Source organism: Chiloscyllium punctatum, chromosome 8, assembly GCF_047496795.1.
Source record: "Chiloscyllium punctatum isolate Juve2018m chromosome 8, sChiPun1.3, whole genome shotgun sequence".
In the NCBI taxonomy this organism is placed as follows: domain Eukaryota; kingdom Metazoa; phylum Chordata; class Chondrichthyes; order Orectolobiformes; family Hemiscylliidae; genus Chiloscyllium; species Chiloscyllium punctatum.
Window position 1 is genome coordinate 95,134,376 of NC_092746.1, and position 27,524 is coordinate 95,161,899.

At 38.7% G+C, this 27,524-nt stretch overlaps 1 protein-coding gene across 6 annotated transcripts in view; it reads right to left on the bottom strand.

The window, feature by feature from the left end:
- pard3aa (par-3 family cell polarity regulator alpha, a) overlaps positions 1-27,524 on the bottom strand; it is an 871,753-nt gene that overhangs the window by 254,673 nt on the left and 589,556 nt on the right. For all 6 annotated transcript variants that reach the window (XM_072576113.1, XM_072576118.1, XM_072576117.1 and 3 more), the window contains exons 13-15: positions 24,412-24,600; positions 17,298-17,468; positions 4,524-4,674 (exon numbers count right to left, since the gene is read on the bottom strand). In XM_072576113.1, the coding sequence (XP_072432214.1) occupies positions 4,524-4,674; positions 17,298-17,468; positions 24,412-24,600 (511 nt within the window). The remainder of the gene's footprint in view (positions 1-4,523; positions 4,675-17,297; positions 17,469-24,411; positions 24,601-27,524) is intronic.

The following is a 27,524-nucleotide window of genomic DNA, read 5'->3' on the forward strand; positions in this document are numbered from 1 at the left end:
GCATGCAACAGGGATCAGCAATTTGAGCCCACTTAAGGTTTCTGAGACCAACAAATCCCTTATTTATTATATGGAAGGATACTGGGTGAAAGAATTTGCACCAACTGCAAGCCCCTTCTGACTAAGTCCGAATTCATGAAAGCTATCCAGAATAAATATTCAAGGATTGGGGCAAAGAAAGGTGACCAGAAAAAAAATCACAGACTTCCTACAGTGGCGAAGCAGGCTATTCGGCCCATTAAATCCACCTCAACCCTCTGAAGTGCATCCCACCCATACCCAGCCCCCCTAACATCTCCCTCCAATCTATATTTCCCATGGTTTACCCACACAGCCTGCACATCTCTGGACAACCAATTCAAAAAGAGACAGGTTCTACATTGATAATGAAATATCAATGTGAAACTTTCCTGTAAATATACTGATTACAGATGAAGTGAGAGTCACTTTCTTTTTTATTGCTGCTGTAGCTAGAACAATTTATCCACCTGTCAGTTTCACACAGTTTATGCAAAGGTTTATCTATGGAAATGGAAACTGTCTTAGTAAATTAATAAAGAAAACAACTGTGCAATGCAGCACAACACCAACATTTCCTTTCTCAGTGTCAGTTTAAAAAAAAATCATTTATTGTGAGCCGTTTGCAGTGCAATGAAAAAAGAAATAATTTAGACCAGAGGAAACAAGGTTAAATTAGCTGTAGGGGAAACTATTTTTGAGTTGAAGAGTAAAAGAGCAAACAATCCTAAATGTCATTATTCTATTCCACCTTCACATGAGTAGCATCTTCTGGAAATACAAGACCAAGCAGAACATGGAAAAGCTGTGCCAATGTTGTACATTTCTTAAAGAAGAACTGAAAAGCATACTCAGCAGACTGATTTGTATCCTTGACTAAAGCAAAAGCAACAGATGGACAGATGTTCATGAAAAAAAGGTGAAGCTTAACAAGAGTTATGAATACATACAGACTTCTCCTGTGCCTGAAAACATATTACCCAATAAAAGAGATGTGCATCTATATAGTACCTTTCATAACCACTGGATGTCTTCAAGTCCCTTACAACCAATTAAGTATCTTTGTTGTGCAGTTCCTTTTGAACTGCAGCAAATGCAGTAGCAAGATGGCACACAGCAAATTCCCACAAATAGCAATGCTACAATGATCATCTTTTTCATAATGTTTACTCAGAAATAAATACTGAGCAGGTCAGGATAATTCCCTGCTGAAATAGTGCCACAGTACCTTTTACACCCGCCGAGGAAGGTAAATTGGGGCTTGGTCTAAAGTTTAACCTGAAAGACAGCACCTCCAATGATGCTGCACTTCCTCAGTACTGCAGGCAATGGCAGTTGCGCACAAGACCTGGAATGGGTCTAAAAACCACAGGCTTTTGATTAAGAGGCAATGTTCCCAACTAAGTCATCCCTTCCAACTGCTAATGCCCACAATTTCAGAAACACTGGGATTCTTATCTATAGCAGAATTTCCAGTGTGCACAGCAGAACTAGATAATTGCTCATCAGAGTCACATCCAAAGGGCATGAATACAATGCAAAAGGAAAGAAAGTACCCAAAAAGCAATGAAAGGAAGGAACATACACATGGATGAATCAAGACGAGAACTGAGAAATACAAGAGTTAATTACTTGCCTTGGTTATAATCTGGTCAGTATTTTGAATGAAAGCTATTTTGACTTTATACATCAATGACCGCTCAATAGAGGTTAGGGATAGAACTTCCCCAACTTAAATTTAGCCAAACACCAGAACTATTTGCAGGCCAAGTATTTAGGTGGCATGTTGGTTCAGTGGTTAGCACTGCTGCCTCACGACGCAAGAGACCCGGGTTCAATTCCTGCCTTGGGCAACTGTCTGTGTGGAGTTTGCACATTCTCCCCATGTCTGCATCGGTTTCCTCCGGGTGCTCCAGTTAGGTGAAGTGGCCATGCTAAATTGTCCATAGTGTTCAGGGATGTGTAGGTTAGGTGCATTAGTCAGGGGTAAATGCAGAGTAATAGGGTAGGGGAATGGGTCTGGGTGGGATACTCTTCAAAGGGTCGGTGTGGACTTGTTGGGCCAAATGGCCTGTTTCCACACTGTAGGGATTCTTTGATTTGAATGGCAACGTAGTGGCCTTTGCCAACTGAGTGAAATTAATTAACATCCTGCCTCTGGATTTACTGGACAATCAGGACAGGTGGGTGGGATGGTGTGCTGAATCTGACTTCTCCAGTATTCTCCTGAACAGCACTCCCGAGAACATTTCACCAAGCACTGTTTCTAGGCTCACACTCCAAAGTAGTATCATTGGATTATTGGAGGTGATGTCTTGCAACAGGTCTTATCCCCTGTAATCAGGCCAAGATGCATTTCCATAACTAATATTTTGTAAAATAAAGCGATGAACATTTTAATCCATTGTTGTCTGTGGGAGCTTACTGCATGGTGATTGTCTGTGATGTTTTCTACAAAGGCAACACTTTAAAAAATTATTTGATTGACTGTAAAGTTGTTTGATATATTTTGATGTAATAAAAGGCACTACAAAAATGGAAGTTTCTATTTGAGTAAAACCACCAAAAACCACCATGATTTCTCCATGTTTCATATACAGTAGAACCTTGATTATTTGGCATTCGATTATCCGAATTTCGGATTATCGGCAAGATTGCAAGGCCCCAATGCTTGGCAAAACTGTGTTATCAGAACATTTGATTATCCAAACAAAATACTCCCCACCCATGTCGTTCAGATAATCAAAGTTCTTCTGTATTATGTTGCATTACTGAGCCACACAAATCCAGGAATATGTATTTGTAATCTCAGAACAATGCTAAGTCAGCACAGCTAATTAACTTCATGTTTAAAGGAAATGAAAATTAAAAGTAAAAAATGAAAAACAAATCTGAGCAAATAGAAAACTCATAGATCATAAAACCACAGAATCCCTACAGTGTGGAAGCTGGCCATTTGGCCCATAGCGTCACTGATCCTCTGAAGTGCTTCCTATCCAGACCCACCTGCCACCCTATCCCTGTAACCCTGCATTTCCCATGGTTGATCCACCTAGTCTGCACATCCCTGGACACTATGGAAAATTTAGCATAGCCAATCTACCTCATGTGTACATCTTTGGATGACTGAAAATAAACAGCCTTGAAAAATTAGAATGCAGATGTCTCCTCTTATTGAATGTAATAGATCGGTTAAGCAAGTAGCTTGCCAAAGTGAATTCTAAATTCACTCCTTCACAGTATGAAAGTAGTGTCAATCACATTGTTGAGAGTCTGGAGTCACATGTAGGCCAGATAGGCTGAGGATGGCAGTTTGTTTCCCTAAAGGACATTAGTGAACTAGATAGGTTTTTCCGACAATCAACAATGGACTCATCATCAGTAAATTCTTAATTCATTTTTTCTTAATTGAATTAAAATTCCACCATCTTTTGCTGCCGGGATTCGAACTCTTGACCCGAGAATATTACCTGGGTCTCTAGCTTTTTTTTATTCATTCATAAGATGAGGGTGTCACTGGCTAGACCTGCATTTAATGCCCATCACTAACTGTTCAGAGGAAAGTTGAGAGTCAACCACTTTGCTTTGGGTCTGGAGTCACATGTAGGCCAGATGGCAGTTTCCTTCCCTAAAAGACATTAGTGAACCAAGTGGGTTTTTTCTCCAACAATCAACAATGGTTTCACAGTCATCATTAGACTCTTAATTTCAGGCTAATAGTCTAACGATTATACCGCTAGGCTGCCACTTTCCCAAATCAGAGTAATCAGGTTCAAAAAGCAATTTTACAATAATAAAAATACCATCCCCAGAAATTTACCGACAGACCAACTATTGCATAGATGATCGGTTTCTCAATTAATGTGACAGAAGTCTTAAATAGTCGTCACACTAAATGTGTGATCAGATGGGATCCTACAATTCTCCAATGAAGTTTTATATACTTTATTCATAATTAAGTTGAAATTGAGATTCAAAGTAATGGTAAATATTTTGTAGATCATCCTAGAATAATGGTTTGATAGATGAACCAATCTAATAATAAGATGTGCAGTATTTATTGCCAAACCTGATGGGTAAATGGACTTACAAAGACATTTTTATGGAAATGGGATTGGTTATTCAAAAGAATTAAATAGCAATTACTGATTTCCAAACATTGACCTATAACTTGGATAGTCACGGACAAAGGTAAACTTTTATTAAGTGCTTCTTTAAGAATTTCTAACTGTCTCAGAGGAAGTGCTAGTAATCTCAGTAATCATTAAGTCACATAATTAGTGTAGTGTCAATCTGAATAAAAGTACTGAGCATTGAGAGCTTTTTTCCTTATTTTCGTTTTTACAAAAACTCCAAAAGCAAATATCACAAAAAATATGCAATTGGCATATTTGGCAAAGGAAAGCATATAAGCTTTAAACGGTCCTGTATCTGTGAAACAAAATATAGCAATCTGTCAGACTCTACGAAGAAAAATTGGTCCATCAGATGGCTACTTGACTCACCCATCAATCTGTTAAAACCAATATTCCTAGTGGGTGACTCATCCAATCCCTCGATTCCACTATAAAGTGAATGTGAAATCCTTCGTTCTCTGTCGTCCATCACAGCATCAATAGGCAGCTCAGGCCCAGAGGGGCTGCCAGGTGTCTCGAGCTGGGGAGAAAGTGAAAATCCACATTGAAAGACTATTTAGCAGCATGGGGGAATACAACTAGTTGCCCTGAGCTTTCATCTGACTGGGTACCCAATGAATTAGAACTCCTCACCAACATTCAAAATAATTTGCTATGACAGTCATGCTTAATGACAGACTTTCTATGCACTTTGGACAATACCTCCCTTGATGCCATAACAGACTTCAACATTCCTGGAAAAGGCTGATCTTCAGTTGTTTCGCACATATTTTTTAAAAAAACAAAAACCCATCTCGAAAGTTGTAAAATGCACAATCTATTGCATTTCTTTTTGCTTTCAGAAATAAGAAAACTTCAGTTGCTAATGATGAGAGAGAATTTTCAGTCAGAAGTTGATTTTACTTTTCTCACTCCCCCTCTCCAATCAAGTTATAAGACTTCTCAAATTCTCTGTTTGGTTCTGAGACAGAAAAAGGCCTGATTTAACTAGTTCTGACATTTAATTATTTCTAAATTATCGATACGTGTTAATTAAATTAATCCATACAACCTTGAGCAGACTATCAATACTGCTTGATTTGAAGTCAAGTTTTATGAGAAATGATAAGCCAATGTTTCCAGTAAGATGCCCTCCATTCAATTTGTACATCTAATTATCACAAGAGGATTGGGTGCAGTGGATTACACTCAAGCTGTTCATATCTGGGATTTCAGTTGAAATCCAGCAGAATCAAGGCAATGAGTCTCTTTGGCTTGTTACAGCCCCAGGTGAGTTAAGTTTGGGCAAATCTCATCACACTTCCAAGTGGATCCACAGCTCACAATTGTCATTGAGTGAGTAAAACTAGCAATTTGGTCTCATGGTAGTTGATGTGGCAAGAAGAAAATGTCACAAAATGCATACTCTCAGGATAAACCAAAGCACAATACCAAAGCATAGCAGAGGGTAGTTTAGCACAGGGATGCATCTGAACCAAGTGTACCTGACTTCTAAATACTTGAAATCCCCAATTGCCTGGAATACCCTGTACCTCATTTACAATACCAGAATCTCTCACCTCAATGCTCAAATATTCATAAAATGTAATATTTACAGTTCATGTATGTACAATGGGTAACTGTCAACAATGAGGAGCAAACTAGAACACTCTGAGCGGACAAATAACATGAATGATTCATAAGGTCTGTCCTTTCACACACACAAAAAAAATCTGCTTTCAGAGGGTTAGCATTCCTTAACTTCAGAAACAAGATTTTTGCCATTCCTCTATGGCTGGCACAAATCTCTTGTGAGCATGTATAGACCAATTTATGATGAGCCTCTGCCATGACGGTCATGATGTAGAATATGTGGCTGCAACAATTTCATTGAGGAATTGAAAAACTTTAAAAATAGATTGCTTTTGATACTAACAACTATCACTGAATTAGTCCTATAGTCATAGAGATGTACAGCATGCAAACAGACACTTCAGTCCAAGCTGACCAGAGATCCTAAATTAACCGAGTCCCAATGGCCAGCATTTGGCCCATATCCCTCCAAACCCTTCCTATTCATATACCCGTCCAGATGTCTTTTAAATATTGCAATTGTACCATCCTCCACCACTTCCTTTGGCAGCTCATTCCATACACGCACCACACTTTGCATGAAAAAGTTTCCTCTTAGGTCCCTTTTAAATCTTAATCCTCTCACTTTAAACCTACATCCTCTCTTTCTGGGCTCCCATCCCAAGGAGAAGACCTTGTCTATTTACCTATGTTGGGCAATAATCTGAAGGTTTCCAAACAAATTATTTGCAGAGTATTTGATTCAGAAACTGACAAAAATACATTGGATATTTAGTAGCTTGGTAATGGAGAATGTGCCTGATCTGGGTCCTCAGTTAGTGAAGTAGAAGATGTGGTTCTAATAACTTGAATGATCAGTTAAAAATAACTGTCTTACAAAGAGACATTTGGCATGCATTCAATGCGATATGGGAAAGAGTAATGACACCAAATACAAACGCTTTAATATTTTCAAAGCAAAATCCCAAGTTGGAATCAACTGGCAACTTATTCATATTACACTGAAATTATATCATTCTTGTTAAAATAAGGAAGGCCTAAGATTTCCAGATGCCCTTAGGTTTGTTGCATTTTCAGCTTAAAAATAGAAGGGTAGTTATTTAGTCAGAATAACCTTAAAGAGTAATTCACCTTCTACATTGGAAAGGTACTTTTCCTGTCAAGATACAATGCAATTGGTTGCTCAATCAAGAAGAAACATCAACTAATAAAATACAAACCAACAGGCACATGGATTATTAGAGACCTCTTGGAAGTGCAACAGGATGGTTCTTGCCCTGGCAACCACACAGACAAAGTAGGTAAGGTCCTGAATGAGTACTTGATATTAGTATTTTACCAAGGAGAAGGACATGGATGATGGTAAGATTGAGGAGGGTATGTATATATTCTAGGACACGTCGATATTAAGGAGGGTGTTGGGTGTCCTGAAAAACGTTAAGGTAGCTAAGACCCCATGGCCTGATATGATCTATGGCAGGACACTGAGCGAGGCAAGGGAGGAGACTGCTGGGTCTTTGACAAAGATTTTTGTATCCTTTTTAGCCACAGCTGAAGTCCCAAAGAACTGGAGAATAGCCAACTTTTTTTTTTAAAAGGGCAAGAGAGATGATCCAGGAAATTATATGCCGGTGAGCCTTACATCAATTGTAGGGAAATTGTGAGAGAAGATTCTGAGGGACAGCATTTACTCTCAACCAGAAAAGAATGTATTTATCAGGGATAGTCAGCATGGATGCATGGGGGATGTCTTGTCTCAAACTTGATTGAGTTTTTGAGGTAGTAACAAAGAGATGAGTGATGAAAGTAGGGATAAAGAATGTTGTCTACATGGACTTTACCAAAGCATTTAAAAGGTCCCTTACAGTAGAAGATCAAGTCACCCGGAATCCATATGACTTGGTAAGTTGGATACAAAACTAGCTTGGTCATAGAAATAATGGGTGTTTGTGGAGGGGTATTCTTCTGACTGGAGGTCTGTGACCGATGTTGGGACCTCTGCTGTTTATGTATGAAATACATAAAAATAAACAATTTTGATGAAAATATCTGATTAGTAAGTTCGCAGATGACACAACAATCAATAGAGCTGTGGATAGTGAGAAGGTTGTCTAAAGATGCAACAGGATATAAATCAATGGCAAAGTTGTGTGGAGAAATTGCAATTGGAGTTTAAGCTGGACAAGTGTGAGGTGATGCATTTTGGGAGGTCAAATACAAGACAAAAGCATATGGTTAATGATAGGACCTTTTGGAGCAGAGGGGCTTTGGGGTGCAATACCATAGCTCCCTCAAAGTGGCAACACAAGTGCATAAAATTGTAAAGAAGGTTTACCGAATGCTTTATTTTATCAGTTAAAGCATTGGGTATAAAGTTTGCAGCTGTGTAGAACTTTAGCTAGGCCATATTTGGTGTGTAGTTCTGGGCACAACATGAAAGGAGGGATGGGGAGGTTGTCTAGAGGGTGCAGAAGAGGTTTACTGTGATGTTGCCTGGATTAGAGTGTATTCGCTATAACGAGAGATTGGACAAACTTGGACTATTTTCACTAGAGTATCAGAGACTCAGGGGTGATCTGATGGAAGCATATAAAATTGAGAAACCGAGATAGAGTGGACAGTCAGAATCTTTTCTTCAGGGTGAAAATGTCAAAAACTAGGAGGGTATAGGTTTAAGGTTAGAGGGGAAAAGTTATAGGAGATGTGCAAGAAAAGAAGTTTTTTTTAAACATAGAGGGTGGTAGGTACCTGGAACACACTGCCAGGGAAGATGGTAGAAGCAGATTGGGAGCGAAGTTTAAGAGGCATTTGAACAGACCCGTGAACAAGCAGAGAATACAGGGATATGGACCATGTGTGTAAACAGATGGGAGGAGTTTCAAATGACATCATAGTCAGTGCAGACATGGTGGGCCAAAGGTCTGTTCCTGTATGTACTGTTCTATGTCCTATTTGTGGAATTGCATAGGAGAACCAAAATTGCACCTGTCCATGAAAAATGTGCTCTACAGCATTAATCGTTGTGTGGATGGGTTTTGGTATGAGCAAGATGTTGTTTGTTTAAACACTTTGCAAATGGAGTCATCAAAGGCAATCTGTGGTATCCTCCATCAAAATTTCATTCACAACAGCAACAACAATGACCCCTTTTGGGCCGGAGCTAAGGGACATTTTCTGTTGCGGAACTCAACTCTGCATCTGGCTGTTCTCTCAACGCAAAAACTGGAAATCATTTCTCTCATTTCCTAATTTGATGAGTGCAAAAAAGATTTAAAAGCCTCCACACTGTAAAAATTATTCTAAAATAAAACTTTCTTTTAGTAATCACTACTATTGAGCCACAGAGCAATTGGTTTAACAGTTTTGCTGACAAAGTTTCATAGAATCCTTACAGTGTGGAAGCAGGCTATTCGGCCCATCTCATCCGCATAAACAGACTCGGAAGAATATCCACACAGATGCACCCCCTACCCTCTTCCTGTAACCCTGCATTTCCAATGGCTAATCTATCTAACGTACACATGCCTGTGCACTATGGGCAATTTATCATTGCCAATCTACCTAACCTGCACATCTTTGGACAGTGGGAGGAAACCCATGCAGACTCCACACACAGACACCAAGGGTGAATTCAAACCCGGGTCCCTGGCGCTCTGAGGCACCAGTGCTAGCCACTGAGCCGCCCTCATTTCATGTTTGCACAAGTTAGGATCCTTCCCAAGTCAGAGCTTCAAGGTACTGCTGAAGTTGGTCACAATGAGAAGTGTCCAGCTGTAAAAAGACCTATTTGTAAAGAAAATGGGGACATGTGCACCAAAACAATCAATCACTCTGTTCCTCGGAGGATTTGAAGAGGATACAGGAAGCGGAACAGGAAAAGATTAGCCAAGGCTGTTCCCAAGCTTTAACAGTCTTGGGCACGAGTGTGCAATGTCACAACAATAACAAGTTGACTACACATCCTTGCCGATGAATTGTTTCTCATAACAAAGTGTACAACACAATGTATGTAGAGAATGGACAGGAAAAACAAGCCTCGATTCTTAGATGGATGCAACAGCACTTTGAAAATGCTTGATGCATATGGCATCAGCATCAGTTAAGGACTTCAATCTGGATTCTCTCTTTGGGAATTTCACACACTGTGCCTGTATATCAGAGATTAGATTGAAAACACACTACAGACTCTACATAAGGAAAACATTTCTGCAACTGGGTTTTGTATTCAATCATGCAAGTGGCACAAATCTCCAAACTGTTATTTTTAACAAGTGTTTTCTCAGTTCTCCCCCAATGCCTCAAATGCACTACAGCTTCTCAACAGTACAGTGGTCTTTGTTTCCACAGAACTGATTCAACGGATGATCATCACTAAACATTCACTTCACTAAGTATTCTACTTGCGTTGAGGCAGTGTCACATCTACAGTTACAGGTAACCATTCCACCTTCACCAGAGTGACAGTAACCATACTGCTGTCTTCTGACTTTACATTCCTCGACACCAATGCATCTTTTCCAGGTAATGATGTACAAATGCTACATCATGATTCAGTTCAGTTCCCATATGTGGGGAAAATAAAGTAGAAAAAGATAATTGGAAGTGTTCAGAACAGGCAGCTACCCAATTTGTGCCATATCCATTTATTCTAATAAATTAGTCCACAGTTTATAAAAACGCAAAAAATGCTACAGAATTTTACAGAGTTCACAAGTGCAAATATGTTGAGGATTTGTTGACATTTTTGCATCCCAAGATACCATTTTTAACAAGCAAGTCAGATTAATAGCTTTGATTAAAAAAGACATATCAGAAATAATCTTTACTCCTCCTGATTCTGACTCTTGCTTGGATGTGTTTCCATGGTCATCAACAAATTGTCAGTATTTTCCCAAAGTGATCATTGTTCAATTATCAGATGGACCATTAGCATCAACTACCTTGTTATGGAGGGAATGAGTCAAGACCTATATATTTGATCACAAAGATAAAGCTTGGTCCAATCCTTCCTAGTTAGACTTTCCAATTGCTATTGCAGCTTAGATAAAGGGAATTCAGATAAGAACATACATTGAATTTAGGAGCATCTTGACCTGAACTGTTGTAGGAACACAAGAAATAGGAGGAGGAGTAAAATATGCATCCCCTTGAGACTGCTCTGCTAATCAACATCATGACTGATCCTATGCCCGAGTGAAGAATATTTTCAGTGTTTCACTGCATTAATGATTCCTTATCTTAAGACTGTGCCCTGTATCCTAGAACGCTATTGATTTCATCGAGTCCATTATGTGATTTATTGAGAGAGAACAACTTGAAATTAAATAAATCGTTGGCCATAAAAAGAAACTGTATTAGCATTTCTTAAATAGGAGCAAGGAAAAAAATGGGCCTTAAGACACAGGTAAAGTTGTGTGGATGGGGGAACTAGAGCTTGACTAAATAATTAACTTTAAGAAGTCAAAGAAACAGGAGGTGGTGAACTTGAGAAGATGGTATAGCCAGCCTGCAAAACAGCCAGCAGTGGTGGGCAAAGGGGGTATATGGACAGAGACAGAGAGAGCACACTAGAGACAGTGAAAGAGAGTGCTAGAGACAGAGAGAGATAGCGAGAGAACGCCCCAAAGCCAGGGTGGTTTGCACAACAAGCTGGACTCAAAAGAGGGTTTACAGTAAGGGCCAAGAGAACTGTAAAGCTGGAGAAATTTACAATATAATGTTAAGACAATGGCAGGATTGTAAATGGGAGTGATGATTTTAAATTTAGAGCATTTGGAGAAGGGCATGGGTTAACAGGGGTAATTACAGAGGAGGACGAGTAAAAAAGGATGGGCACGAGAGTTGTGCATGACCTTAAATTGAAAGAATCTGACAATTATTGATATCAGAGCTGAAAATGTGTTGCTGGAAAAGCGCAGCAGGTCAGGCAGCATCCAAGGAGCAGGAGAATCGACGTTTCGGGTATCAGTCCTTCTTCAGGCTCATGCCCGAAACGTCGATTCTCCTGCTCCTTGGATGCTGCCTGACCTGCTGTGCTTTTCCAGCAACACATTTTCAGCTCTGATCTCCAGCATCTGCAGTCCTCACTTTCTCCTTGAACTATTGATATCACACTGGAATAGCTGTAGTTTCAGGTGAGGAAAGTGTGGATGAAGATTTCAATGAGTTGGGCTGAACCTGACGTCATTTCAAGTTCACAAAGGTGAAAATGTTGCAATGGTGAAGATTTAGGGTTAAATATGACTCCAAGGCCATAAACAGTGTAGTGCCAGCTGAGACACTGACAACAGCACATAGTTAGAGAAGGAAAGATCAATGGATTAATTCTTCCAAATGTTTAGTTAGAGAAAACTAGAGCTTATCATAGACTGGATGCCAAATAGTGATTCACAGTGCAGAGATTGATAGAAGTAGGGGAAAGACAGAGCTGAGTGCTTTTTCAACTTAAATCGAAAATGATGTAAAGGTCAAAAAAAGATATTGCTAATGGGTAGCACCTAGGTATGGAATAGGAAGGTGCCAAGGAATAATCCTAAAAGGATATCAAAAATTAACAGAATTACTATAGAAAGGCACAAGATGATTGGTAAAAGTAGAACCAACCAAAGTGTGCCCCATTGCTGGTGTTCAAGGAGGATAGCACACATAGTAGGTTGCAGAGTTGCTTGAAAAGGATATGGACGGACAATGAGCCACAATTACAGTTCAAGATCCTGGTTAGAGCCATTTCAATCTATGTGAGGCAAGAATTAAGGGAGAATTGAGACTCTGGTTCACTGTACAGTACACTTCCTGGAAAATCAATGCATATGTATGCTGTAGAGCAGGTGAAAAAGAAAATGGTGCCCAGCCACAAGTTCTGCTTGGGTGAAAACACAATATGGCACCACAACACCGCACAAGTCACTGCTTTAAATGACAGAAAGAGAGAACATCATGCAAAAGCAGAATGTATGCAATGAACAGTTATCATTAAAACTAACTGCTGGCTCATTCAAAAGTTCAGAATCATCCATTAAACTATTATATTATTTCTACAAAATAATTGAAGCTGCCTTGGAGCTAAAAATTATTTGGAACATTTCAGGACAACACTATTATCACAATCGCATTTAAAAACTGTTTTTTATTTATCAGTTCCACAAAGAGAAATTGATTTTGTATTTTAGTTTATTTGGATATTTTGTATAATAAAAAGTAATTTCAGAAAATGAAACCATTAAAACAAATCAAACAGGCTGCTGGAGTCTGACTTGCGTGATGTGAACAATGTGGTGGGGAAGCCTTTCACATTTAAAATGATCAAAACTGGGGTAAGAAATGTATTGAACTAAAGGTCAGCATGGAGATTAAAGTTTCCAAAAGGAAAAAAAACAACAGCTTTTGAATGATCAGAAAGGCAGCCAAATCAAATACCACAGATACATCATTCCAAATTCTTGTTCACACCAATTATTCTATTCTGCATGAAAGTGTCAAGTTGAGCCCATCTGCACCATTTAGAAATCTGAATGATGATAGTTTAATGTCTTCTCTTCTGGGCAACAATCAGGTTTTTAAATGTTAAAGTACCTCACCATCTACTACTACTATTGCGACATTATTCTAACATCTAAAATGCTTTAAACCAACAATTTATAACTTAATATTGTGAATATGTGCTAGAGGGGAATAAACAAATAACTCATTAGTTTTAAATATATCTTTAAATAAATTGCATCACAGAGCAGTTATAGGAGTAATCTGTATGGTAAATATCTGTAAATGTATGTGATATGCTGGAGTTATTTTTGCAGCTTCCAGGCAAGGCCAAGAGCAAACTGAAATAAGCTTTCATGACAAAGACTTTGAAGTCAAAGCACTGGACTAATTCCTCCTGACATTTGGAAGTTGGCCGAATGCCACGGGCACTCGAGGGGGTAAGAAACATCGCACCATGTTCCAAACATAGGAGACAGATGTCTGGAGAGGTCATATGCTTCCAAAAAATACTTTCTGTTGCAAGTATTATCATTTTCATAGAAATGAAATAGCAAAGGAACTTGCAAAATGTAGACTTACTCAACTTCTATTTATTGCAGTGATCGATCAACATAATTACAGACTTAGCATGAACTACCCGAATATTGTAAAATTCTGCAGTAAACAAATTAAATGCTAAGCTTTTAATCATTAAGCAACAATTTATTTTCTTAGCTTTAATTACAGTTGAGTGATAATTTCATTAAACCTAGATTTAACAATTAGTTTAACACAACTTATATGAAAAATAGCAGGCTCCTCAATCAAATTAATTTCTCTTCATTTCTTTCAAAGGTGAACGACGTGTGTCAGTCAAAATAAGAACGAGAATCACATGTTAGTTAAGGATCTACTTCTACCCAATATTAGGACAACTACTGAGCACCTAATTTTACATTGACAAGTTTATTTTCAGCACTAGCATGGAACTAAATGTTAACAAGTATTGAAATTGGTCTTTTGTCTAATCAATTTTTAAATTAAAGGATTGTATAATAATATTTCCCTGGGAAAACAAGTCAAGTCAAAAGGATATTAATTTCCGTGTGCACAAACCATTTTGTGTAGGCAAGTATTCATCCTTTTGTTACTCTATTCTTTGATGATTTTTGAAATGATTTGCTTTCAGCACAATTTTCCACAGATCAAACCTAACCTATCATGAATCCTGTTAATTAGTATTATTTGTGCAAGAACACCTACACATTTAAATACATTTCACAAGATGCACTGTTGTTAAAAATCTGAAAAGGTTCCACTCTGTTTATCACTGTAACTCTAAAGGGATAGAAAGTGGAGCTCTCTCCCAAGGGCCTTCACTAATGCTTATAAAACATAATTTAGTAGCCAGATCAATTGATAACTCATTGCAGAAAAATCAATGAACACTGCTTCTCCAGTGAATCTTTGATAAAGCCAACAGATTCAACTCATTTCCTTTAATCCAGCAGACTTCACTTCAGCTTCCCTCCTGTCACCTTTAAATTAGTTATAACTGACATGTCTGTACAGAAACAAAATGCAGCAGCTGAACACAATTCTTTCTATATTTGGTACACAGAGATTGAGAGGGCTCTTGTGTTGCATTTGTATTGTCCCTAGCTGAGCCAGGAGGCCTGAATTTCAAGCCCTACCTGCTCTGGAAGTATGTTATAACATTTCTGACCAGATTGATTGGTAAATACCTACACACAGATTGAAGCAAAGGTGCTCTGGCTTGAGATGCAACTTGCACAAGTGCCAGGCAAGTGCTGCAGACATCGGAACAAAACTTAACATGAGGTACGATAATTCCTTTTTCTTCCCAAATTAATTTGTGGGGTGTGGGCATTGCAGGCTGGCCAGATTACCAGGTTCTAGCTGCTCATGAGTAGATGGTGGTGAACTGTCTTCTTGAACCGCTGCAGTCCACCTGCTATGGGACTGACTTACAGTGCCACGAGGAGGAAATTCCAGGATTTTGACCCAGTGATAGTGAAGGAATGGTGATATATTTCCAAGTCAGGTGAATGGCGTGGAGGGGAACTTGAAGGTGCTAATATTCCCATGTATCTGCTGACCTTGTCCTTCTAGATAGGACTAGAAATGACATTTCAACAACATCTTGAATATAGCAATGTCATAAAGAGTTTCACAGTGTGAAATCAGACAAAAACAAACTGACATATTGCCAAAGGAAGAAAACTTTGTAGCAGGGACTAAACCCTACTGATGTATTCAAACTTTTAACTACAGTCGAAAGAAAGTGAGCAAAGTGGAATGGTTAGGGAGGGAATTTCAGAGCTTGGGGCCTGTATTGCTGAAGTCACAACTACCGAGGAAGTAGAAATAGGAGTTTAAAATGCAGCAATAAGTCACAGAAATAAGCGAACCACTGAGGTATACCACTTATCTCCAGATGACAATAACTCATGAAATAAAATGCTATGGTGCACAGATGGATGAAATGCCATGCACAGTTATCAACTGGCACTTGGGGAATCAATATAAAATTCCATTCAGTAAAAGCCAATGCATGTTATCTCTCAGAGCTAATTACAGATCCTAACCAAGATGAAGCATTCATTGCTGTACATGGAGGATATTTCAGTTCATCTTTTTGACTTTAAAATAAAATAAAGAACTGCAGATGCTGAAGAGGGGAAACAAAACACAAAATAAGAATTTCTGGAGAAGCTCACCAGGTCTGGCAACATCTGTGGACAGAAAGCAGGGTTAATGTTCTGAGTCCTGTCTCCCTCTTGAAACGTGAACTCTATTTTCTCTCCACAGATTAAGCCAAACCTGCTGTTTCTCCAGTAATTTCTGTTTTTGTTTGCTTCAGATTGTTCTGACTTTGTTGTTTTAGTTATGTGAAGAAGATATACATGAATAACAGAAGCTCCGCATCAAATCAAGGTCAGGTTCATCTCAAATGAAATTGAGAACAACCTGCATAGAAGCCAAAAGACAAATGCGTATTCATAAGTCTAACCATTGTGGATGGTCTGCACTGCCGAGTTATTGAAATTGAACATTCCACTCAAACAATAAAAACAATTTTTATACAACTTTATACATTAGAAAAACAACATTTGCTTTTCTCTCTCATTGAGAGTTCTGGAAATAAATTATCAGCTTTATATTTAAATTTCTGGTGAGGAGAAGCTTACCAACAGTCATTTTCCAAAAAAAAAGGTTGTGTGTTACTCTCAGTCCAAGAAATGAGGTTGCATTAAGGTAAATTCTTAATTAAAGGTGTCTACCTCCAGACTGATTTAATCATCACTTAAAAAAAACTTACACAACACACAAATATAAGAATTACAGAACTGTTATGGTGCAGAAGGAGGCTATACAGCCCATCACATCTGTATTAAATCTCTGAGCATTTTACCTGAAAGACAACCTCCTGTGATTTCCCAGTTGCCCTGCATATTGACTCTATTTAAATAATCATTCATTGCCCTCAAAACATTTAGATCTTTCAGGCACATTTTAGAATCTTAACAGAATTCAAGTAATCAAGTATAAATATAAAAAGACTTAATCTCACTGAATATTTTGTCTGGACCAGATTGTACTCCACACAAAAGAAAACAAAATTGAAGGAGAAAAAGGAACAGAAAACCTTAAAAAAGAATACATTGATGAAGTCACATTTTAAAAAATATATTTTGCCTTGTCTAACTGGCAGTCAAACCACTGTATTGAACAAAAGATGGAAATTAAGAAATACTCTAACCTCTGGGGAGCACATTTTTATCTGACCTAAATTTGAATACATATTAGCATCTGCAATAAAGAGAGAGATATTATCTTTGAAATCATATCTTATTCATGATAGCCTGAATTTTATATTTCTTGACGAATGTTCACTTACTGTTTCACAGCAAACTCTTAATGTTAAATTTAATAGCAACATTATTGTTCAGAGACTTACAAAAATGGGTATATTTCAGAATTGAGTGTATGCATTTTTCAACATTTGACTTCAAAAAGGAAGTAATTAACTTTGTGGGGGTTTGTATTTTGTAGCCTTACATTATCAAAGTCAACACTAATTATTACCTCATTGTGTTTTGTTATCCTCCTGGCAACAATCAATTGGATCATTCCTCTCTTATTTCCCTCTGTGGACATGGATCTCCGTAGTGTCTCCATGGCATCTTGGTTTGTTTTTCCCAACAATGATTCACTGTTCACTGCTATTAGCTGGTCATTCACATTAAGTCTACCATCCTGAAGTGAAGACAAAATAAAGCCCTGCTTTAGACCAGCTCTCAATTTGTAACATTTTCATTCAAAGTCCAGTCATCAAATTCATTCAGGAAACATTCAAGCTCTTTTGACAAGGCATTTCTTTGCTATATGTATTCAGGAATTGTATTTGCCAATTTGAAAAGTATGCTTAGGGGCGGCACGGTTGTTCAGTGATTAGCACTGCTGCCTCACAGTGCCAGGGATCCGGGTTCAATTCCAGCCTCGGCCACTGTCTGCGTGGAGTTTGCATATTCTCCCCGCGTCTGTGTGGGTTTTCTCCGGGTCATCCGGTTTCCTCCCACAGTCCAAAGATGTGCAGGTCAGGTGATTTGGCCATGCTAAATTGCCCCTGTGTTAGGTGCATTAGTCAGAGAGAGGTGGGTCTAGGTGGGTTGCTCTTTGGAGGATCAGTGTGGACTTGCTTGGTTGAAGGGTCTGTTTCCGCACTGGAGGGAATCTAATTTAATGAAACAAGAGTAAACTTCCCACAAAGTCAGGGGAATATATGTTTCCTTCAACAATACAAACATGAAAACAGGAAATGGTTTTGTATATCCATTTTCAAAATGTTCATGAAGAACATCATTGTAATGTTAACATGCTATAACAACATTCATGGTATATATCTAAACCTACTTTTTACTTCTGTCACAAAAAAAATATCATTGAACATTGTTCCACCCAACTACAACATTTGGTCAATTCATTCTGAATCATTTTCTTTGATTTAAACACCATTCCACAGAATGCGTCCTGGATAGTTTGTGTAAAGATTTTGAACTAAAGTTGATAGTCCGCAATTTAAATGATGCAAATCTTAACATTAATCTTTAATGCACCTCATTAAGAACTTCACTGATCACAACATAACTTCTATGTAGAGGAAAATGCGATGATTTTTTTTTGAATTTTCATAGAAACTGGGCAAACCAAGCTCAGAGTCAACATGGAGAAGAATTCACAGAATGCATTCAAAATAGTTTCCTACATTTGTATGTCAAGGAACAAATTGGGGGAACAGGCCATTTTAGATTTAGTTTTGTGCAATTTAGTGGGGTTATACAATATCCTTTCAGGAAAAGGCATTCTTGGGAACATTGGTCACATCAGTTTGAGTGATTTAGTTAAGCCCAAATCTGGGGTCTTAAATGTGAATTAAACAAAGATATGAAGGACAAATTTGTTGAGGGAGATTAGCAAACTGGATTGAAATATGAGTGTAAATAAACCATGGAAAACATTTAAAGAATAATTCCAAAAACACAAGGGTGTTATATTTTCTTTAAAAACAAAATAAAACACAGAAAAAGTGGTCTACTATGACTAACAATGCAAGCTAACATGATTGTTCAATGATCAGAAAAGTCAGCCAATATTCAAAAATAAAGGTAATCTGAGGAGTCTAGAACTCAGTAAAGTATCCAAAGTGATTGTAAAAGACTCTATAAGTAGGTATACAGGAATGAATTAACACAAGCAAATGTGCATCACTTAGAGACAGAACCACCAAAAAGGTTACAAAAATTCAGTGACATTAAACAATGTCTGTACAGAAGGAGGCACAAATCAATTCTATAAACAGTCAGGAACCTGCTCTTCAGAAAAGTCAGAAATTTAAGAAAGTTATAATAAAGAAGCAAGACATAAACATTAATGGGATTAAAAAACAATAAATACCCTACAGCTTATGGACCACCACCTAATGCTTTACAAAGAAACAGCTCCTTAGATCACATATGCATTGATTTTGATAGCTCAGAATTCCCGAGATCCGGAAATTGTGTGTGCATTGGAAGATGTCAAACATAACTCCGTTTGCCAAGAAAGGAAGAAGAGGAAACAGTTATTCACAATCTTCATCGATAACTCAGATGTGATGATCAAGAGTTCTTGTGGTGCAGTGGTAGTGCCTCCATCTCTGTTCCAGGAGACCCAAATTCAAGTCCCACCTTCTCCAGAGGTGTATAACCACGTTCTGAACAAGTTGATTAGAAAAATACTTACAACTGAATGAAATATTGGACCGAGTGCGACTCTAGACCCACACACAATGTGACTTTTAATTGCACAAATGGGCAATAAAAATTAGCCGAGTCAGCAGTCCCCACATTCCATGAGTGGAAATAAAATTCCAACTTGACATAAGTAGGGAAGATGTGTTGGGTAGGGTAGAGGTTATTAAGGTGGACAAATCCCCAGGACCAGATGGGAATAATCCCAGGTTACTGAGGGAAGCGAGAGAGGAAATAGCTGGGGCCCTAACAGATATCTTTGTGGCACCCTGAAACACAGTTGAGGTGCCGGGAAGGTTGCTCATGTTGTCCCCCTGTACAAGAAGTGTAGTATGGATATTCCGGGAAACTACAGACCAGTGACCCTGACGTCAGTGGTGGGAAAGTTGCTGGAGAAGGTACTGAGGGATAGGATCTATTTATATTTATAAAAGAATGGACTTATCAGTGATAGACAACATGGTTTTGTGTGGGGGGAGATTGTACCTTACCGACTTAATAGAGTTCTATGAGGAAGTGACCAAGTTGATAGATAAAGGAAGGGCTGTTGATGTCATATACGTGGACTTTAATAAGGCGTTTGATAAGGGTCCCCATGGTAAACAAAAAGAAAGTGAAGTCACATGCAGGGTGTTCTAGCTAGGTGGATAAAGAACTGGTTGAGCAACAGGAGACAGAGAGTAGTAGTTGAAGTAAGTTTCTCAAAATGGAGAAAGGTGACCAGTGGTGTTCCACAGGGATTAGTGTTGGGGCCACTGTTGTTTGTAATATACATAAATGATCTGGAAGAGGGCACTGTTGGTATGATCAGCAAGTTTGCAAATGACACAAAGATTGGTGAAGTAGCAGAAAGCATAAGAGACTGTTTAAGAATACAGGAGAATATAGATAGACTGGAGAGTTGGGCGGAGAAATGGCAGATGGAGTTCAATCCAGACAAATGTAAGGTGATGCATTTAGGCAAGTCTAATTCTAAAGTGAATTATACAATGAACGGAAGAGCCTTGGGAAAAGTTGATGAGCAGAGAGATCTGGGAGTGCAGGTCCATTATACCCTGAAGGTTGCTGCACAGGTGGATAGAGTGGTCAAGAAGGCATATCGTATGCTTGCCTTCATCAGACGGGGTATTGCGTATAAGAGCTGGCAGATCATGTTAAAATTGTACAGGACATTGGTGCGGTCACATTTAGAACACTGTGCAGAATTCTGGTTGCCACATTACCAAAAGGATGTGGACACTTTGGGGAGGGTGCAGAGAAGGTTTATGAGGATGTTGCCTGGTGTGGAAGGTGCTAGCTATGAAGAGAGGTCGAGTAGGTTAGGTTTGTTTTCATTAGAAAAAAGGAGATTGAGGGGGGGACCTGATTGAGGTTTATAAAATATGATGGGTATAGACAGGGTGGATAGAGACAAGCATTTTCCCAGAGTGAAGGATTCAATAATGAGAGGTCACACTTTCAAGGTGAGAGGTGAAAAGTTTAAGGGGGATACACGCGGCAAGTACTTCACACAGAGGGTGGTGGGTGTTTGGAACGTGTTGCCAGCAGAGGAGGTAGAGGCAGGCACAGTAGATTCATTTAAGATGCGTCTGGACAGATGCAAGAGTAGGTGGGGAGCAGAGGGATACAGATGCTTAGGAATTGGGTGACAGGTTTGGACAGTAGATTTGGATCAGCTCAGGCTTGGAGGGCCGAAGGGCCTGTTCCTGGATTGTAAATTTTCTTTGTTCTTTAACTGTTCCATATGTGTGTCATAACATGTTTAACCAATTAAAAATTAACCAAATAAAGAATTTTTAAAAATCTGAACCAAGAAATTTGCGTCTTTTGGTATAATAGCATTGTCCCTATGCCTGTGAGAGAAAATTCAAGTCATTAGGTGTATGATATCCAAATTTGCTGATAACACAATGTGAAGAGAACACTAGGAGATTACAGAAATATTTTGACATGTTAAGTGAAGTGGGCATGAGCACGGTAGATGAAATATAAATTTATGGATGTGATGTTATCCACTTTGGATACAAAATTGGTCAAATCTCAGCTATATGTAATTTCAAAACCACTGCAATGTCGTTGACTTCTCACTGTCCACTGAATAGCCCAGTGGACTCAAGGGTAATAAAATGGGTGGTAATAAATACTGGCCCAGCCAGTGATATCCATGTCCCATGAAGAAATACAAAAGAAATCTATGAAATGGAGGAGCAAACCGAAGCGGTTAAACTGATAGCCCTATGTTCTTCTGTTGAGGGAGTGCATTGTGAAGACATGATTAGATTAGATTAGATTAGATTACTTACAGTGTGGAAACAGGCCCTTCGGCCCAACAAGTCCACACCACCCCGCCGAAGCGTAATCCACCATTACCCCTACATCTACATCTACCCCTTACCTAACACTACGGGCAATTTAGCATGGCCAATTCACCTGGCCGGCACATCTTTGGACTGTGGGAGGAAACCGGAGCACCCGGAGGAAACCCACGCCAACACGGGGAGAACGTGCAAACTCCACACAGTCAGTCGCCTGAGGCGGGAATTGAACCCGGGTCTCCGGCGCTGTGAGGCAGCAGTGCTAACCACTGTTCCACTGTGCCGCCCACGATGATGCTGTAGTCACTGGCCTTGAAATCCAGAGACACAGGCTAACATTCTGGGGATGCGTGTGCCATACCTCACCAAAGCAGATGACCAGAAAATTATCATACAACTTCATAGAATGCTACAGTGCAGAAACAGAACATTCATCAGCTCAACAAATCCACACCAACTCTCCGAAGAGCATCTTACCCAGACCCCTACCCTATCCCTGTAACCGTGCATTTCCCATGGCTAATCCATCTAGCATGCACATCTCTGGACACAAGGGGCAATTTAGCATGGCCAATCCACCTAACCTGCAAATCTTTGGACTGTGCAAGGAAACCAGAGCATCTGGAGAAAACCCCGCAGACACTGGGAGAATGTGCAAACTCCACACAGACATCATCGGAGGCACCTGGCACTGAGAGGCAGCAGTGCTAACCACTGGGTCACCATGGCATCACTAAAATAAAACAAAGAACTGCAGATGCGGGAAATCGGAAACAAAAGCAGAAATTGCTGAAAACATTCAGTAGGTCTGGTGTGGAGAGAAAACAGTGATTATCCTGAAAATTTTCACTGATTGTTGTGAAAGAACATTGGATTCACAATGCCCTTAAGGGAAGGAAATCTGTTGTCCTTACCTGCACTGGCCAACATATGACTGAAGACCCAATACAATGTAATTGGCTTGAAAACGCTCTCTGAAATGGCCAAGCAAGCTCATTTCAAACACAATTAGGGATATGGAGCAAAAGTCAAACTTACCACTGGCACTCACAACTCAATAAAGAAATAAAAAGGTCCAAGAACGAGTTTTTTTTTAAAAGAACAGGGATAAGTTAACTGCCCCATGGAAAGAAATTGAGTAGATGAAACAAACATTTCCTAGGGAGTTAATCTTATTAAAGCATAAAATTATTAAGTGGGTAACAGGGCTGACGCTGAGTGAATGTTTCCTCACTAATCTTCAACTGAGGATTTCTTGCTGAGAATAAAAAGATTGTCAATTTAGAATATAAACAAGCAGGATCCTTTTCACTCAACCAAATGTGGATTCTTACATCCAAGATGGAGGTCTATAGATATCTGACAAATAAAACATGGGAAATGCAGACAGGTTAGGATAATGGACTGCGGTATGAATGAAATAGAAGATCAAGAATATCTTACTGAAAGATGAAGCAGGTTTGGAAGTATGCACAGCTGTTCCCATTTCTTGGTTTCTTAATTAGCAGCTCTCTAATCTGAGACCAGTTCTTTAGCCACTTCCAGGTTATGTCCTGGAATCCCACTGTATCAAATAGCAACATCTTTGCTAGATTTGTTTTTGAAGTAGACTATACTAGACTTACAGTTAACAGGAGACATCTCTCCCTTTGTTCATGGACAATATCCTTAAGAGGGCTTCCATATGTTGCTCCTAGGTTATGTTTGGAAGGATAGTGAATTAGATTGACATTGCCTTCTGTTGATTTTCACTGAGCAGGTACCACAGCTTAGCCAAAGGATGTTCAGATTGGTTATCAATTTGTTTGGCCATATGATGATGGCACACTACAGTAGTGGAGAAATTCTGGATTGGGACATGAGCCTGGTAATCCTGGCTCAGAAGAGGCTTGGAACTCCTGGATAAATATCCTTGTGGTTTCATTTCAGCCTTTGCTTTAAACATTTTGATCATATTTCAAAGAGTTGTTAATCCTCATTAAATTGTCATTATTCAGGCACTTTCTCCAGTGTCTTTCTCAGTGAACATAAGCATAAAGTATTTTCATTGCATTACTCACTTTTGGTTCATCCTGATTTTGTGCCTCAATAGCTTGCTTGAGGATGCTTCCCTCTTAAAGTAGCTGTTAGAATACTAAAGTAATTTCATATTGTTCAAGTTTTAAAGCTTCTTTCTCTTGGTACAAGCATCTCCATGTACTTTTTGAAAAAAAAATCACTGAGGTGCAGTTGTTCAATTTTTGATCTGTGTTAAATTATCTGCTCTCAGCAACTGTGGCAATGAAAATGCTCCAATTAAGCAGAACATTCTTGGCTGAGGAGGAAAGTTCATCACTCAATCTTCTTTTCTGGCCTCTACTCAGCATAGGCACATAGGTCTCTTTGAAGAATAGGACCAGGTACACAATTCACAAATGATCCAGGATCAGAGGGTGTCTGGAACCCAATGGAACTACATCTCATCAAAGAGTCAACAACTTCAATTGATGAAGGGATAAATGTGGTGAATATTGATTCAGCGAATTTCATTGTAAATATCCTTTTATAAGCAGTCATTAAAAACTTAATTATCATCTAGATACCAAATTGATTTACCTTCGATGCTGCTCCTCCATTGATGATGGATTTCACAAATATGCCCAGGTCAGCATGGTTTTCTTTTGATCTATTACCTTTGACACTAACTCCGAGGCCTGCAGATCCAGTATCATTGAGAGGAATTTCAAATGTCAGGAACTCCCTGGTACCATCAGGTGTAAGCACCAAGTCATCATCCTCTGCTTTCTAACATATAAAAACATAATGTTTTCAACTGATAAACAGCTTACATTTTAAAATGCTCAGCATCATACTGATAAAGATATCAAATGCAAACAAACCACTATTTTTGTTGCAATGACCAATGTTTGGAGTTAAATGTATGCCTCTATGATTTTTAAGTTGAAACTGAAGTACATATGCATGTTCTGATTCACATATGCTATGCACTATAATCAGACTTTACCTGAAAAATACACTGACCTGTTTCTCTACCATTATGGACCAGGCCAGACTCCCTCAAAACATTTCAAGAAAGTAGCCTGGACCTTAACTTTGCCAGCTGTTTTAAGCAGGTGTAGAGTGGATATTCCAGGAGAGATGCAGTTGGTCAAACCACTTAGTTTTAAGCAAAACAGAATTTGATTACCAAATGAAACACAAACAAAAGAGAACAGAATATTGAAAAACTTAACCTATCCAAGAACTCAATAGATTTTCCCAATTTAATAATGCTGTTCCAAATACTTGTAAAAATCCCCATAGAAACCCCTTTGCAAGGAAGGTAAAATCAACAAAGGTCTTACAGGAAGGAAAGACAGACAGACAGACAAACAGACAGAAAACCCACCCAAGCCAGACGTTTTGGAATCACTGCTTTTATGACCTCTCTGGAAAAAAAGGCCAAGGATGGCATAACTTTAAGGGAGCAGCATCGCCACACTACAGTACCATAGAAGATCAAATACCCATACAAACAATTTTAGATTTACAATGCCTCTGTAGTATTATGTGCTTTACCAGTATACAACTATTTCAAGAACTGTTGAATAGAAACTCTACAAAGGCATTAATTAATGGCCCACTGAAGCTTAAAATGAAAGATTTAAAAATTCTACAAGCCAATAACACATTTATGAAGCAAGTCTGAAGAAACAGTTAATCAAATCCAGGAATCCCACTGTTTTTAAGAAACACGGGTAACGGCTATAAAAGAAGCCAATTTAATTAGAAGTATAGTTTAATGAGCTTTCTGTGAACACTTATGCAGGTCAATTTCTGACGACAGTTTACTTGTTTTGTTAAACACCAAGCCAGGCATTCTGCTCAAACTGGGTCAGTTAGCTCAGTCAGCTAAGATTCTGGTGCAAAGTTCAATCCCTTTACAAGCTGCGATAATTCACAACGGCCTGCCTCTTTGCCTTGCCCCATTCTTCATGCAGAGTGGTGCCCCTTAAATCAATATACACATTAGTTTAGCCTCGGTGGAAAACAATTTTCCTTCGTACAAACTTAAAATTTATACTGTAAATTTGAAGCCAGTGGTTAAGGTTGACTCCAACGCAAAATGGAGCAACACTCAAAACGTTGACAAAACGTAGCCATACAGATTCAGTCCCAAAAAGCTAGAGGTCTGACTGGGATATAGTGCCAGAGGGGAGCTGTCAAGTTAGAACACAAGATGAGAGAGATTATAATTTATTGCACTGGGAGACAGGTAGAAACAGTAGGTTTTAGAAGATAGTGTTAGGACATGATGCTTGACTGGATCCAAGCAGTTGAGTTGTGTACTGGTATAAAGCGGAGGTCGAACCCACTCTGATAACTAAACCAAAACAGCCAAAGAGGCTCGTCTTGCCTCATAATCTGTTTAAAAAAAACGTGAAAAGCAATACAACCTGCCTCTTATGCTCCCCAATCTTTTATAAGGGCATGGTTAAATATAAATGAAATCCTTTCACCCACTCTATAATCAACAAGTAACAATTTATTTATCCAACTCCATCAATGAAGAAATTAACAGAACTACTAACAAACCAAACAATACCCCTCTAACTACTAACTATTCCCTAACAACAAGATCTTAATGGTACGCTGTTCCAATAAAAAAGTCCCACTTACAGAACAAAACAATAGAAGTTCGTCTCTCAAAATTACAGCTAGCACATGTTTTCTGGAATGCTGCTTGCCCTCTTCACTGATGATCTTTCAGAAATGCCTCTCTCCATCATATTTTTGTGTCAGGAATGTTCCCTCTGTGAATCCTGCTGCCTGTAATATTAACTAAGAGGGCTGCAGTACCTTTATTAATTAGGTGGTGCTTTGACGAAGAGTTGTTATCTCTTTAGATGGCAATTGCCTCATTGATTTTCCAAATGCCCTCATCTTTTATACCCATGATGACCTATTAATTTCTTTACAATTGGTTCCAGGTAGTCAAAACCATCAGATTTAAATTTAATTGGTTTTAATATTCAAGGGTTTTATTTCAATTGATTGGTTAAATTTACAAAGACTTGTTGTCTTGGTAAAAATGCTACATGGATATTCAATACAACACATTTCAATTCCAGCACACTCTGCTCTGCACTTTGTTGTTCAGACATTCATTTTAACTCTAAGCACTGAGAAAAAATTTTTTTTAAAGGGACCATGCAATGCTTTCCGGCATTTTACAATTTTATACACATCAACTTTGCAACAGCGCAGGTACAAGAATTTAGAGATAGCAAAAGATGCAAAGTCAACAAGAAGAGGATTGGAGTAATTGAGCATAGATAAACCAAAATATTTGACTAATTCTACAGGAGTTGAAGTCAACCATTTTGTATACTGAACAATAAATGATCATGTTGGCAAGTAGGATATAGACTGAACTTCAGCTGCATTATACAAAACAAATATTTCACTATATTTGGCTGTACACTGGCTGAAATAGTCTTTACCACTAGTCCACCATCAGCACAGGGAACAATCCCCCTAGAATGACAAGGGCAACATGGTATTAATATGCTTATGCAATGTTGTAGCAAGTGAGACTGGCCCCCAAAATTGTACCATTGTATCAGTTTTACACCAGGAAAGCAGACGCAAGGGAATACAATCTCTCTCATAGATGGAGAGAAGTTGCCCTTGGCTGTCAAAAACATTGGGCTTGGCCTTCCCAATAA